The 12,255-nt window shown below is 39.7% G+C and overlaps 1 protein-coding gene across 1 annotated transcript; it reads left to right on the top strand.

Moving 5' to 3' along the window:
• Positions 1-1,228: 1,228 nt before the first annotated feature.
• On the top strand, positions 1,229-11,935 carry LOC134442128 (uncharacterized; the record flags this gene model as incomplete). Its single annotated transcript, XM_063192422.1, has 11 exons — positions 1,229-1,558; positions 2,627-2,677; positions 2,848-2,921; positions 3,207-3,340; positions 4,943-5,140; positions 6,155-6,241; positions 6,789-7,042; positions 7,894-8,022; positions 8,915-9,055; positions 11,090-11,195; positions 11,620-11,935. Coding segments are annotated over 11 exons (1,722 nt in total), but the record flags the coding sequence as incomplete, so codon positions are not given.
• Positions 11,936-12,255: the final 320 nt, after the last annotated feature.

The raw sequence follows: 12,255 nt of genomic DNA, 5'->3' as shown, positions 1-12,255 counted from the left end.
TCAACAAACCATTAAGTGTCAGGTTTATTATCACTCTATCTTCCTCTGTTACAACCAGGACCAGGGGGTGAATGATGTCACCATCTCTGCATAATTATTTCTATTGCCTGAATTGTGAATTGTGTCTGCATTTTGGAAGAAAAAAAGGGAGCCAAACGCCATTTTCATTGATTTAACAAAGCTGAAATTATTATGAAATCTTGACTACCTAACCAACTTGAGATTTGATTAGACAACATTACAGCACAGCCATAGAAGCTGCCTCATCTGTGATTACAGACAGGCACCTTGACTGTGTGTGTGTGTGTGTGTGTGTGTGTGTGTGTGTGTGTGTGTGTGTGTGTGTGTGTGTGTGTGTGTGTGAGAAAAACGCCCCTCCTCCTCACAGTGACAGCTGGCTCTGAAAGAACAGACCAGTCTCCCTCTATCCTTGTTCACAGAGTTTTGGCAATTATAAACTTAATACTTCGCTGTCGCAACACTTTCAAATAGCACTGACATGTAGCACTATTTGATAAGTTAGCTATGATAGGCTAACTGATGTGACGGAACCGTTTGCTAAGTGTTATAAATGTGGGCGAATATGGGGCTTTGCAAACTCGGACCGTATTCATAATGTATAATTGGCTGGTGTATATACACAAAATGTAAATGACAAGTAAAAGAACACGTTCTTTCACCTCAACTATGCGCAGTGCCAGACATATGCAAACAAAAACATGGGTGAAAAGTTTAAGACGCAATGGACTTTTCTTGTACAGCAGCAGTTTATAATGCCAGATACTGGGCTCGGAGAAGATGCGGCTTTTATTTACTTACATGCAATTGTCATATTCCAGAATATGATTGTGGTGAAGATACAGATGATGCATTTTTTTCCCTGTCAGATATAATTTAGCTGAAGTGTTTCCCACCAGTTGTGACGGCTCCTTTTTTTTTGTTTTTTTGAGTGGGTGAGCCCACTGTCATCTTGTCAACACGCTGTCCTACCACACCTCTCTGTCTGCGACCAGTAGGCCACCACAGAGTTAGTATATTATATCATAAGCTACAGAAACATCAATCAACACCACGTGTGCAGTTTTGTTTGGTGCAATACAGCCTCCGCTAAATCTAGTACTTTGTGACGTTCCGCCGGTCTGAGGTCGACGTTCCGCCTCCGCTTCCGAAATGTGCATACCGGTAAATAAAGAAAAATTATAATGATCATAAGATTTAACGGTATACCGGTGCAGAAGGTATACCGCCCAGCTCTAGTACACATATATTTCTGTGTGTTGAAATAATTATTTACTGTCTTAAAGGGGGCTCTGGACAAAGGAAATTGACTCCGCTGCCGCAGGGTTCAAAGGGCTACACTGGGAAAATTCTCAAGACCTCTTCAAACAATGGAAAAAACATAATATATATTGTCCCCCTACAAGAGAAGATAGATACCACCCCCCTGGCTTATGATGCCCCTGAGTTCCACAACATGCCAACAAATCAATGTATGGCCTGTGGAATATTAGTTCCTCTGCAGTTGCTCCCTTCCCATTTGGAGTCTTGTCAGCGCGACGTAAGTGATGACATTAAGAACTGTTGTCAAGGAGAGTAAATTGGTATTTGAAGTTTTAAATGTTTAAGTAAAGCTCAGATTAATCTGCATACTACTGTATATTGTAGTTTTCACATTTCTGTAAAACGTCATATATACAGGTGATAATCGAAAAATTAGAATAACATGTAAAAGTTGTTTAATTTCCACAATTTCATCAAGAATGTTAAACGTTCATTAATTCTAGATGCATGAGTCACATCTCAAACTAATCCCACAATTAATTAATTTTTGCACATATTGGTCTTCTAGACCCAAAAAACTCAATTTTTGCTATCTCACAAAATTAGAATATTTTGAGGACATCCCAATATTCTTCAGAAAAAATGAAAATATTCGGATCCCATCAACTCAGTTGAAATATTGTGCCTTCTAAACTACATTTCAATGTTCAAGTTTTGGTTAGGAATATCTTTGCCTTAATTACTGACATGGTGCATTTGCATTGAAGTCAATGGCAGTAGAGGTCATGGGAGCTATGGAGGCCCAGATATCTGTCATGCTTTGCTGTCAGATATTCATGTTTTAGGATATGGTAAACAACATGTCCAAGATTACCAGGGAGCACCCAGACTGCCAAAGCTTCTTTGTTTTTATTTATCTATTTAGCTCCCATGACCTCTACTGCCATTGACTTCAATGCAAATGCACCATGTCAGTAATTAAGGCAAAGATATTCCTAACCAAAACTTGAACATTGAAATGTAGTTTAGAAGGCACAATATTTCAACTGAGTTGATGGGATCCGAATATTTTCATTTTTTCTGAAGAATATTGGGATGTCCTCAAAATATTCTAATTTTGTGAGATAGCAAAAATTGAGTTTTTTGGGTCTGGAAGACCAATATGTGCAAAAATTAAATAATTAATTGTTGGAATAGTTTGAGATGTGACTCATGCATCTAGAATTAATGAACGTTTCACATTCTTGATGAAATTGTGGAAATAAAACAACTTTAACATGTTATTCTAATTTTTCGATTATCACCTGTATATATATATTACACACACCTTTTTCATTCCTTGCAGGATTCTCAAACTGTAGCAAGAGAAGAAGAGGAAGATGAGGTTGTTTGTTTGGTAAGTTTTAGGGTTGATTAAATAAAAAAAATACAGGTGTCAAAATGTAAAAAATTTAGTGGCTGCTTCTCCAGTGAAGAGACAGCTAGGCTCCATGTAACTGCTAGAACTAATGAGAAGCCACTAGAATTTACCAGGGTGAAGTAACTGTAGTTGTTGTCTTACTCCAGGAAACATGTCCAATATGTGACAGGCCGATTGCTGCTGAGTTCATGCTTGCCCACGCAAGTTCATGTGGGGAGAGGTATTGTGAATCATTCATTTTGCATTGTGGATTACATAATTGTCACACACATGTAAAAAAACAGTTATTCAAATGATAAAAATGGCACTATCAGTTTTAAAGTTAACTTTAGGCACAGATTAGCTCGCTGGTCTTAAGGCAGTAATGTGTGATAAAAAATGGCATAATCACTTTTAAAATAACTTCAGGCATAGATTTGCTCACTGATCGTAAGGCAGTAATGTGTTAATATTACTTAATGCAATAACAGGTTATCCCAAATGCATTTTTTGGTTTGTTATCTAGTTTCCCTCAGATGACCTCAGAAGAGGTAGAAAGGCCACAGACATCGAAAGCCTCCACAAGCAGCGTTGCTGAAAGCAGCATGTCTTCTTCTTCTGTCTTCCCAACACGAGAGCCAGCACTTGCAATATCTGACGGTGTGTTATAACTTTTATCCCTCCTCCCAACTTTATTTCACTTTTCATGAAACCGAAGTGATGGTGTATTTTATTGTCCAAAATATATTTAATAGGCATTTGCCCAGACCAGTGGTTTTCAAACTGTGGGGCGCGACCCTCTAGTGGGGCGTGCCGGTATTGCAGGTGGGGAGCGAGAGGTCTTACAGTAGAAAACATCTTTTTTTTTTCTTTTTTTTTAGTATGCAGTTTTTAATACAGTGAAGTGAAATGCATATGCCATAGTTCATAAGAATAAGTGAAACATCGAAATATCACCCTGTCAAGTGTCTTGTGGTTCAACATCCAAATTAACTGAACACATTTTATAGTCAAGATATTAGGCTAAACACCTGTGCATTGTCACGGTCTGCATGTCTGCAAAAACAATATGACGCAAAAGCTGATCAAAACGAACATTTCAAGAGGCCTGCCAAGAAAAGGTAGCCTAGTGAGAATCATATTAGATCTTCTAGTGTTGCTCCAGAACACTACCTCAACCGCTATCTGCTTCGAGGTTCCAATGAGACCCTGAAACCCGCCGCGTCGTCACACTAAAAAAAAAAACCCAGAGCTTTTTTAAAATAACCTGGGGCACTAAATAAGCCACAAAATAACAGAGCATGGACGAAGACGTGCTGATAAAGTTTGTAGCCGATCGGAAAGTAGGTGTTTCTTCATTGATCATCACAATGCACAACGGAGAAAATATTCTTTGAATGTGTTTATTCTCTCATATGACACTGTGACCGGTTAAAGTGTGTGGGATTCAGCACCAAGGTAAATTGTCTGTGGTAAAGCGAGTGAACAAGCACATTCACTGCATTCACTGAGAAGCATAGCATCAAATCAATGCGTGCAGAGTTTTATCAAAAATCGCCCATTGCTGTCCTGTTAGTTTGTATTCTCTGACTCGAGCACGCACCAACAGCTTCTTTCACGCAGCATAGCTCTCACTGCTTATGAGCTGCGCAGTGAAATCGTAACGTTTGTCTTGCATTCAAAGTTTGAGCTGTGTGAAAGTAGGGACAGACCAGAAGCGTCAAAGGCGTGGAACGCGGCTGAAGTAATTGACTTTGAATGGGAGACAAGCGGCAGAGGCAGCAGGCGCTGCAAACGCGCTTCGAGCGTTGCAGGCGTCAGAAGCGTCAAAAGCCAAAGTTGAATTTAACCGAAAAATATGTAATGAGCGAAGCGGCAGCGAGCGGCAGCCAATCGAACGACTGTATTGTTTCTAAACACGAGCTTTGGTTGGTCAGTCTCCCTGATCAAACGTTAGAAGCCAGGCGTTTGCTGCCTCTGGTTTGAACAGTCCAGGCAAAATTCTGCCGCTTTGCATATTATATTATATAGTGTTTATAAACCATAAATGGTTTTAAATTGGTTAAATCAAGGTTTGGTGGGTCCCGGAATCTTTTCACCTTAAAAAGTGGGCCCCGTTTTTTTGAAGTTTGGGAAATGCTGGCCCAGACGATTAAACGATTGTCATACCAATCGATACAGTTATTAAATACTTGGATAACCTCAAGTTTGCAGTATTGTATTTTGCATATTGTATTCCAATCACCTGTATGACATTTTCAGCCTGGAAGACAGACAAGGACCCTGAAAGGGCAGCCATGCTTTACCGACGTTATTTGCTAGACCAAAAAGAAGATGCACCCACACTAAGAGTAAGAATCGACATTAGAGAAGATGTGGATGACCAGGAGGGACGGCTAATCAGCTTTTACAAGGCCAAAGGAGTTGACTGGGCGCGGCCACTCTACTGTAAATTGGAAGGTACTTGGGTTTGTTGCGCCTGATTTTTTTTTTTTTAGATTCAGTTGACGACTCTTTCTGTTATGCATTATTAACTTGCTTGTCGTGCAATATTAAAGGAGAATTCCAGACAATTTGGAGTCATATCCCATCTTGGGTGGACCCAGGGGAAAGGCTGAAAGGGAAAACCGTGAGAAATTTTCATGCGTGCTGCGCAAAGTTGTTCAATCGCGCCATTTTTGGTTAAAGCGTTGCCAGTCGGGCACGTATTTAACTTGTTTTAAAGCTCCTAGCGTGCATTAAATCAATTTGAACGCTTTGGCCGTGGTGTGTGTACCAATACAAGTCTATCTAGTGGCTTACAGGTCCGTTAGCTATAGCACAGGCAGGATACAATAGGACTTCTAAGAAGTGGCGCACCTACCTCTCTCTCAGATTCCACCTACGTCCGCAAAATGGTTCGCCGAAGTGATACTTCGTAGTAATCCATTTAATTTTTTTCCACCAAAGACGAGCCACAGGAAATCAATTCACACATCCATGTCATGTGTTATCATGTGACGCCGTGACGTCACTAAACTGCGTTTCAGTAGGGAGAAGTCATTCGGCAAGATAACCACACGATATGGATATGTGTGAATTGATTTCCTGTGGCTCGTCTTTGGTGGAAAAAAATAAACTGGATTAATATGCATCAAGTATCAATTCGGCGAACCATTTTGCGGACGTACGTGGAAGGCAGAAGCTGAGAGAGGTAGGTACGCCACTTCTTAAAATTGACTTGTATTGGTACACACACCATGGCTAAAGCTTTCAAAGTCTTTTAATGCACGCTAGGAGCTTTAACTGAAAACGGCGCAATTGACCAACTTTACGTAGAGCGCATAAAAATTTCTCACGGTTTTCCCTTTCATCCTTTTCCCTGGGTCCACCCAAGATGGGATATGACTCCAAATTGGCCGGAATTCTCCTTTAAGACAAAGCTGTGTACACAATACTGACTAAAATAGATTGTTTCTCTGCCTTGTGGTGTAGGTGATGCAGCTACTGGTGATGGTGTGAAACGCCATTTCTTCAGCCTTGCAATGCAGAAGTTGCAGAAGGGATTCCTCCTAGATTTTGGCAAGTCTTCTCTTCTCTTCTCTTGCCAAATTTAAATACATTATTGTCTCATAACAAACAAGCTTGTCATTGGTGTGTTCCTGGGAGAGTTCTGTTCTGGGAAATTTTCAACCTGATCTCCTGCGAGTCCGTCCCAGCTAACACGGATAATTTAACACGAAATCCGTGTTAGTTTCACGGATTTTGCTAAAATTCCGTGTTCGGGGACACAGATTGTTTTCTAAGAAGCGAGTGTAGCGAAACCGCTTTTGTTGTTATGTTTAGCTTGTAACGCGTGTCAGGCTAATTAATGTTGCTAGACAACAGACCACGAGCTGTGCCCTGAACAAATACATCCCTAAACCTAACCTGTAGCTTTGATTTTGTGAAAAGCAGTCAAACAAGTGTAAAATGGTAATGTAAAGTCTTTCTGTTTGTTTAGCTTCTAGCTAATGTCATAGCAATATTGTCAATTTTGTAGTTTATCTTGTTCAGCAAACTGTGAATTAGAGAGCTGGCAACTGTACCTGCTAATCTAAAGAATTTTCTATTTTATCTTTATACGCAGGGAATAGAATGGCAACTGTGCTTTTCGAGGGTCAAGAGGACCATCTCATCCCCTCCACCTCCCAAGTTCTTGTCCAAAGCGAATTGTTCACAATGGCGGGGAGGATGATAGGCCACTCGTTTCTCCATGACGGTCCACCGCTAACTGGTATCAGCCCAGCTGTTCTGCACATGTTGACGGGTGGCTCCACTGACACAGCTCCCATCGTGTTGGAGGATGTTGCAGACATGGACATCCGAGAAACAATACATCTGGTATGGTCACTCACTGCTCACTGCACAAAACCTCGGTAACACTTTCTTTGAAGTCCCTCTTTATAAGACGCTATAAATGCATGCATAACACATTATAATACATTCATAAAGCTTTATATCCATAGACATAAATATATATACATGCTCATACATGCTCATAGCAACAGCCATGTGGTGTTATTAAGTGTTATTATAAGCATTTACGACTGAAAGTGACGCAGTGCATTATAAAGCTTCCTTGTCATCATGATGCCAACAGTGTTTACGTCTGTGCTATAAAGCTTTATAGCAGCATCCATAGTATAGTCCTAGCATGGTTATGGCAACATTCATTAATATTTATGAAGTGCTCATTGCATAGGCTGAGATAAGTGAGAATAGTTAATAAGTATTTATTAGGAGATACAAGTGCTCATTGCATAGGCTAAGTAAAGTGAGATCAACCCATAATTGCTCACAAGTATTTGTTAAAAGATACAACTGCTCATTGCATAGGCTTTATAAATATTAATGAATGTTGCCATAACCATGCTATGACTGAGACATGTAGAATAGATAAACCATTTATATTCGTGGATGCTGCTATAAAGCTTTATAGCACAAACGTCAACACTGTTGGCTTCATGATGAAATTGCAGGACTGTCATCTTTTGGGCTGACTTACACATTTGGTGGCTGACAAAGTAATTTTTGGACTACTGTTTGTTTAGGTTTAGAGTATAATGACTGCCTCAGTGTAGTGAAAGGCCATGGTTCGATATCCAGGGTGCTGTTTAATAATGTGCGCAAACTGGTATTAATCATCACAGTACAAATAATTGATGTATGGTTTCTGAATTGTTTCTGTAAAGCTCACTTCAGCCGACACGCTGACAGACGAAGAAATTGATTTGGTGAACCAGTTGGCAATGTCCTGGGACCTTCCAGTGTTGACAGCCAACAACCATGCCTGGCTACTTCAAAGCCTTCTCCAGCATGCAGTAGGTTCAGTTACAGCGCTTACATTACAATTTGTCTACTTGTCTATGTGTCTATAATGACATGATTTTACTCTACTCTCTCTACTTTTTCAAAACACTGACTGTGTCTCAATTCAAGGTCTGCATACTTCGGAGTCCAGGAGGAGTTCCTGATTGGAGGACTGAGTCACGAGACATGAGTCCTCCAATCAGAAACACTCCTCAAGGACTCTGAAGTATGCAGACCTTGCTGCAACCACAGACCATAGGAGATAAACAGTAACACTGTAAAACATTTCAAGCAGTTAAACTTTCAAAACCAAGCTCCCCTGCTGCCTTAAGTTTGTAAGTTATCTCAACTTGAGGCTTATTGTTGTCAACTCAGAAATGAATGTTTTGTTCATTTTAACTTAAATGTTGAAGTTGAAATGAACAACACTTTCATTTCTGAGTTGACACAACAGTAAGCCTCAAGTTGAGAGAACTTACAAACTTCAGGCAGCAGGGGTGCTTGGATTTGAAAATGTGACTGCTTGAACTGTTTTAAAGTGAACACAATTGCATTGAATTGTAACCATAAATGACAAAAAAACATCAGTCACTGTTGTATCTTCCATGAAGAGTGGAACATACTGTAACATTCTTGCACTCAACCTGATAAAAATTGAAAAAAACATTTGTGGGACCATTAGTATTAACTATTTATTTTAAATATTCGAAAACGACATTTAGTCCCTTCATTACCTGCATGACAGTAGCTCATGGCGGTACCAAGACCCTGTGAGAACTTAATTGTCAATCATGTCACTTGCCTCATGTTACTCGAGGACAAGCCACACTACACATATCTCATGAGCGCCATACTGACTGCCAGGAGAAAATCTCTAAACATTAATGGCATTATCTATTTCAGGTCCTTGCACGAACCTCAAAACAGGTCACACAGTTGAGGCGGGGCCTGCAGGAGGCAATTGTACTACCATTGATTGAAGCCAGGCCAGATGTGTTGCCATATATTTTTCCACGCCAGGCAATGGCAAAAATCACTGCAGAGGTATTGTTTTTGTGATCAATTCTTTATTATTGTACATTATATTGTACATTATAATATAGGTGATAATCGTATAATTAGAATAACATGTAAAAGTTGTTTTATTTCCACAATTTCATCAAAAATGTTATACGTTCATTAATTCTAGATGCATGAGCCACATCTGAAAGGTACACCGTGCATTTTTTGACCACCGTGTGGTCAAAACAGGTACTGCAACTATGCTGTTAATTGAAACTGGATTACCTATTGCCAAATTTGATCTTTTCATGAAAGTTTACTAAGTAATTAGGTAATATTTTCTAGTATGGCCCAAGTATAGTCATTTTTGCAGCTAAAAATGGCTATTTCTGGAATTTCAAAATGGCGGACCATGGAGAAGATCCCCTTTTTCATGCATGAAAAGGGCCATTTTCCCAGTTATAATGAATACTTAGAATTTGATGGTGGTGGTAAGTATTCATGAAGAAGGTAACATCAGTGAATGGGTGGCATGAATTCTGGAAATAAACAACTTGAAATTTCACACAGTGGACCTTTAAACTACTCCCACAATTCATTTTTAAATTCTTGCACATATTGGTCTTCCAGACCCAAAAATCTAAAATTTGCTATCTCACAAAATTAGAATATATTGAAGAAATCCCAATATTCTTCAGAAAAAAGGAAAATATTCGGAGCCCATCAACTCAGTTGAAATATTGTGCTTTCTAAACTACATTTCAATGTTTAAGTTTTGGTTAGGAATCTCTTTGCCTGACATGATGCATTTGCATTGAAGTCAATGGCTGTAGAGGTCATGGGAGCTATGGAGGCCCAGATATCTTTCATGCTTTGCTGTCAGATATTCACGTTTTAGGATATGGTAAACAACATTTCCAAGATTACCTGGGAGCACCCAGACTGCCAAAGCTTCTTTATTTTTGTAGTTATGCTCCTCTGAAATTCGTCTTGGAAACATCCCATTGACTTTGAATGGGATATTTCCCAGATGAATTTCAGAGGGCATTAACCCCAAAAATAAAGATGCTTTGGCAGCCACCGTATGCTCCATGGTAATCTGGAAAAAGATGTTTACCAGATCCCAAAACATGAAAAGCTGACAGCAAAGCATGAAAGATATCTGGGCCTCCATAACTCCCATGACCTCTACTGCCATTGACTTCAATGCAAATGCATCATATCAGTAATCAAGGCAAAGAGATTCCTAACCAAAACTTGAACATTGAAATGTAGTTTAGAAAGTACGCAATTTCAACTGAGTGGATGGGATCCGAATATTTCCCTTTTTTTCTGAAGAATATTGGGGTTTCCTCAAAATACCCTTAAAATATTCTAATTTTGTGACTTTGGACTGGAAGACCAACATGTGCAAAAAATGAAATTATTAATTGTGGGAATAGTTGAAGAGTGGCTCATGCATCTAGAATTAAAGGAACACTTAAGCGCAAAATGAAAATTTGACCATCAAAAGTCAAGACCGCAGCATTCCAAAGTTTTTGATTCGATTCCCATGTTAATGGATGGGGCCAAATTCTATCATCTCAGAAATCAGTCGTTTTCCGCAATAAACTAGCTCAAAAACATTCCAAACTTGAGTGGTGTCATAAGAATGGTGTTACGAGTCAAACTGACATTAACATATGAATCGTTTTTTTTCCCTCTAAAAACCCAAAATTGGAGAACTTCGCAATGCTGCGATCTTGGCAAGAATCACACCTCATCATACGTATGAAATCACATGACCATTCAATGGTTACATTTTCAATTTGCGCCACAGTGTTCCTTTAATGAACGTTAAACATTCTTGATGAAATTGTGGAAATAAAACAGCTTTTACATGTGATTCCAATTATATGACTAGCACCTGTACATGTAACACATACAAAAGCAAAAAAAAAACACTACTAAGCACAATCAACATTCATACCACATTTAGTTTAATTGACACTGGAATTTCTGTTGAACATTTATTTTCATTTCCTCATGTACCGTCCATGCTGTGCCATATAGTTTTTAATAGCTGTTTTTATGTAGATGGTTCTGCAGAAGATCGTCTGGCCTGGAGAGAGGGAGGAGGAGGGATGCCCTGTCGCTGTGCAATGCACTGTAGCCGGCTATCTGCGACATTTTGTGGAGACAGGTACATTGCTATGTGCTCCAATTGATGGTATTTAAGATGATAGTTTCATGTCATGTCGGTTTCAGTTTCAGGTTTTGTGATTGTATTTGCTTGTTATTCATTTACTTCAACACACTACTGCCAGTTAAGCAAATTGTTGAGTTTGGTAAGGCAAATAATCTTTCTTCCATGGTTTCTCAGCGTGGTGGCACTAGGGCCAGCTTCAGCCAACTCCACAGGGCGACAAGGAATAGTACTATTACTTGTCGCCCTGTGGCGTTGCCTGAAGCTGGCCCTAGTGCCACCAAGCTGAGAAACTAAGGACTTTAGTCATCGCACTTCCAAGAGCACCTACAGGTTGGAGTTCACTAACAAAGGATAAGGGCGCTCAGAAAATTACTCTTTGAATCTTTCTTCCATGTTTGTCTGTGGCCTTTCATTTTAGTGGCAGAGGACGACTTGAAAGAGCTGGTAAAATTCTGGGTTGGCTGGGAGCTGCCGACTGATAGGATGCAAGTTGAGGTGGTGGTGGCCGAGCATCCATCCAGCCAGACCTGCTTCAGCCTGTTGAGACTGCCCAGCCACTACAGCAGCTACGAACATTTCCACAATCACTTACTTGGATGCATAAAGACCAGCGAGTTTGGGTTTGGCCTTATTTAAAGCCATGGCCATATTAAAAAATGCCAGTGATGTTCATTTAAAGTGATACTGTCCCATTTTTGGAAATGAGCTCATAATATACCTTTCCTTGAGCTGAATGGTTGAATTTTACCTTTCTCCTGTACTTTCAAACGTTCTGTAAGTATGACTGAGCAAAATTTACCTCAAAGCTAACAGTTATCTTTGAATCCTATGCGACCAGAGCTAGCCGCCAGCTGTGTGCATAGGATTCCATGATAATTGTTAGCTTTGAGGTAAAATTTGCTCAGTCATACTTACAAAACGTTTGAAAGTACATGAGAAGGGTAACACTCAATCATTCAACTCAAGGAGAAGTGCACAATAAGCTTGTTTCCAGAAACGGGACAGTATCACTAACACTGGATGTTATTAATAAGTCACCAGTGTTGACGTTAAC

This window comes from Engraulis encrasicolus, unplaced genomic scaffold, assembly GCF_034702125.1.
Source record: "Engraulis encrasicolus isolate BLACKSEA-1 unplaced genomic scaffold, IST_EnEncr_1.0 scaffold_1190_np1212, whole genome shotgun sequence".
Classification (NCBI taxonomy): domain Eukaryota; kingdom Metazoa; phylum Chordata; class Actinopteri; order Clupeiformes; family Engraulidae; genus Engraulis; species Engraulis encrasicolus.
This window is presented reverse-complemented; position numbering and strand designations above follow the sequence as displayed.